The sequence below is a fragment of the Raphanus sativus genome, chromosome 2, assembly GCF_000801105.2.
Source record: "Raphanus sativus cultivar WK10039 chromosome 2, ASM80110v3, whole genome shotgun sequence".
Classification (NCBI taxonomy): Eukaryota; Viridiplantae; Streptophyta; class Magnoliopsida; order Brassicales; family Brassicaceae; genus Raphanus; species Raphanus sativus.
The window spans coordinates 3,815,408-3,818,896 of record NC_079512.1 but is presented as its reverse complement, the minus strand read 5'-3'; the positions used below and the strand labels follow the sequence as shown (position 1 = coordinate 3,818,896).

General features: G+C 38.9%; 1 protein-coding gene across 1 annotated transcript; it reads left to right on the top strand.

Moving 5' to 3' along the window:
* The first annotated feature begins 576 nt into the window (after positions 1–576).
* Positions 577–2,855, top strand: LOC108842835 (patellin-1). Its single transcript, XM_018615871.2, has 4 exons — positions 577–1,864; positions 1,926–2,053; positions 2,149–2,272; positions 2,366–2,855. Exons 1-4 carry the CDS (start codon positions 701–703, stop codon positions 2,621–2,623), a joined length of 1,674 nt encoding a protein of 557 aa, XP_018471373.2. The 5' UTR covers positions 577–700; the 3' UTR covers positions 2,624–2,855.
* The last annotated feature ends 634 nt before the right edge of the window (positions 2,856–3,489 follow it).

Below are 3,489 nucleotides of genomic sequence, written 5' to 3'. Positions count from 1 at the left end.
ATAAATTTATATTAACATTTATATATAGTAGAACCTCTTTATATTAATACTCTATAGATTAATACTAACTTTTTTATAAAATAATATAATTTTATAGTTCCAAACTGGTTCAACTGTTATATTGGTAAATTAATAATTTCTATAAATTAAAAAAAAATTATAGTTTAGGTATAGTCTTAATATTATTAATTTATAGAGGTTTCACTGTAGAAGTTGTAATTAAAAAATGTGTATATTTTATAACCAAAAACAATATTATTCAAAAACTATATATATAAAAAACTATTTTTATTTTTTATAATTTGTATATTCTAACAATTAAAAATGTTTGTTTAAATAATTTCCGTCCTTGAATATGAAAAGGACGGATCAGTATCTAGTAGTTACTTATAGATTGAATATAAAATTAAGGAAATATCGAGTAAAAAAGTGATATGGTTAAAACTTAAATGGTTAAAAATAGGAAAGTAAACAAAATCGTGAAGCAAAAGACGGCCGTTGGAGGAAAAAGAAACAAGACCCACAGAGAAAGCATTCAGAATGAGCTGTCAAACAGAAAAATAAACAGCTCCGACCAGTCTGTGTTCTCTTTTGTCTTCCGTTTTATAAAACCTCTCTCTTTCCTATCTCTCTCTCCTCACAAAACATATTCTCTCTCTCTCTCTCTTTTCTTTTCTTGAATTTCTAAAAAGAATCAGACATGGCTCAAGAAGAGGCACAAAAGTCCGCTGATGTTGTCACCGTCGCTACCACCGATAAGGAGGTGACTGTTCCTGCTCCGGTGCCAGAGAAGGAGGTGACTGCTCCGGTTGCCTCCGCGGAGGAGAAGGCTGTACCGGAGAAGGAGGAGAAGGTGACCTCGGAGGAGGCGGAGGCGGAGAAATCTGTTCCGGTGAAGGAGGAAGAGACAGTTGTAGCTGAGAAGGTGATTGCTCCGTCCCCTGAGGAGCTTGAGAAGAAGGCACTTGAGGAGTTCAAGGAGCTCGTTAGGGAGGCTCTGAACAAACGAGAGTTCACTCCTCCGCCGCCCCCGGTGAAGGCGGAGAAAACAGAGGAGAAGAAACCAGCGGAGGAGGAAACTAAAGGAGAAGAGAAAACAGAGGAAGCCGTTAAGATCGAGGAGAAATCATCTGATGACGTGGCTACAGAAGAGACCAAGCCGGAGGAAAAATCATCTGATGACGTGGCACCTCCTGAGACCAAATCAGAGGAGAAAGCAGCTGTGCCGGCCACAGAGAAAGCCTCTGGTGCTGAAGAAGACGGAACCAAGACCGTGGAAGCGATCGAAGAGTCCATCGTCTCCGTCACTCCACCCGAGGAAACCACCGTTGTCGCGGAGCCGGAGCCTGTGGAGCCAGAAGAAGTCTCCATCTACGGAGTTCCACTCCTACAAGACGAGAGATCCGACACAATCCTCCTCAAGTTCCTCCGTGCGAGAGACTTCAAGGTCAAGGAAGCCTTAACCATGCTGAAAAACACCGTCCAGTGGCGTAAAGATAACAAAATCGACGACCTCCTCGAATCCGAATCCGGAGAAGAGGCCAGCGAGTTCGAGAAGATGGTGTTCGCTCACGGGGTCGACAAGGAAGGCCACGTCGTGATCTACAGCTCATACGGCGAGTTCCAGAACAAGGAGCTTTTCTCCGACAAGGAGAAGCTCAACAAGTTCCTCAACTGGAGGATTCAGCTGCAAGAGAAGTGCGTGAGGGCTCTTGACTTCAGCAGCCCTGATGCTAAGTCTTCGTTTGTGTTCGTCAGCGACTTCAGGAACGCTCCTGGACTCGGCAAGAGAGCATTGTGGCAGTTCATCAGACGCGCCGTTAAGCAGTTCGAGGACAATTATCCAGAGTTCGCCACTAGAGAGGTACGTAATGGTTACGTGATGTCTACGTAATGGTTATGTAATATTTATTTTGTTTTTGCAGTTGTTCATCAATGTTCCATGGTGGTACATTCCTTACTACAAAACATTCGGATCTATCATCACATCGCCAAGGACTAGGAGCAAGATGGTACTTGCTGGTCCAGCCAAATCTGCTGATACAATATTCAAGTAATTAACCAACCACTTTTTACAGTTTCATAATAAATTTCAATTTTTTTTTCATTTTTCTCACTAAGGCTTTATGTTTGGTAAAAAAAAAACAGATACATAGCTCCTGAACAAGTCCCTGTTAAATATGGTGGACTTAGCGATGATATTGGAGGCACCGTAACCGACGCCATCGTTAAACCAGCAGCCAAATACACAATCGAATTGCCTGCTTCTGAGGTATACATATCTTCAAAATTTGATTAGTATAATTTCAAAGTGTAAAATGTCGTTGATTAAGAAGGTTAATGTCGATTGGGTTGATTGTGGCAGGCTTGCACGCTCTCATGGGAGCTTAGGGTTTTGGGTGCAGATGTGACTTATGGAGCACAGTTTGAGCCGACCGCAGAGGGAAGCTATGATGTGATCGTCTCTAAGAACCGAAAGATTGGTTTAACTGACGAACCGGTGATAACTGGTTCTTTTAAGGTTGGTGAACCGGGAAAGATTGTGATCACAATCGATAACCAGACTTCCAAGAAAAAGAAAGTGCTCTACCGGTTCAAATCTCAACCAAGGTCTGATATTTGAAAATGTGTTACCATACTTTACTTGTCAGAACCCAAATCAAAGGAAGAAGAATAATGGTTATTTTTGTTATTTGTGGGAACAAATCTTTAATTTATTTGATTTACTTTGTTATTTAATATGTAATTTTGAATGATCATAAGGTGGTTTTGTGTTTTGCTTTGTTTATTGGGGGATTATGTGTGTGTGTGGTTCTATGTGATAAATATTTAAAAGAAAAAACACTTTTTCTTCATTTTACCTTTTACCTTTTACCTTTTTACCTGTAATTTGTGTAAATCTTAATGTATTTATTACTTATATTTGTCTTAGTGTATCTTTTATCTTTACTTCTTGTTCACGATACTGATTATGAAACAAAGCTAAAGCATTCGGAAAAGTGCCCCTTACCAAATCTTTGAATAGTTAAAAATAGAATTCAAAAGTTACACGAGTTTAATTTTATTGTACTACCATCAAGATATGAATATAAACATAAAGTTCAATGGATATATATGACTTTATAAGATAAGGAGAAGAGACGTGTAAAGACTAAAGACCGGTTCTAGACTACTTGTTATATCGCTATTGTGATAGAGATACAGAGAGATATGAATATAAATATGAAAAAGGTCCCTTTATGTATAATCCATGGAATTGGATAGCACTGAGTGAGACATCAAGGACGAGAACTAATGATAATGGACCCTATTGTTGAAATATGGACTAGCATAATTCGTGGGTAAGAGTTGAAACTAAAGCATACATCATTAAATTTGACTGTAAGAGAACAAAGATATTTTATCGTTACCTCTCTCAGTATTTTAGTTGCATTATATTTCAGGGGATTTTAACCATCTTGGAATTGCAATTGCAAAGACCAAAGACAA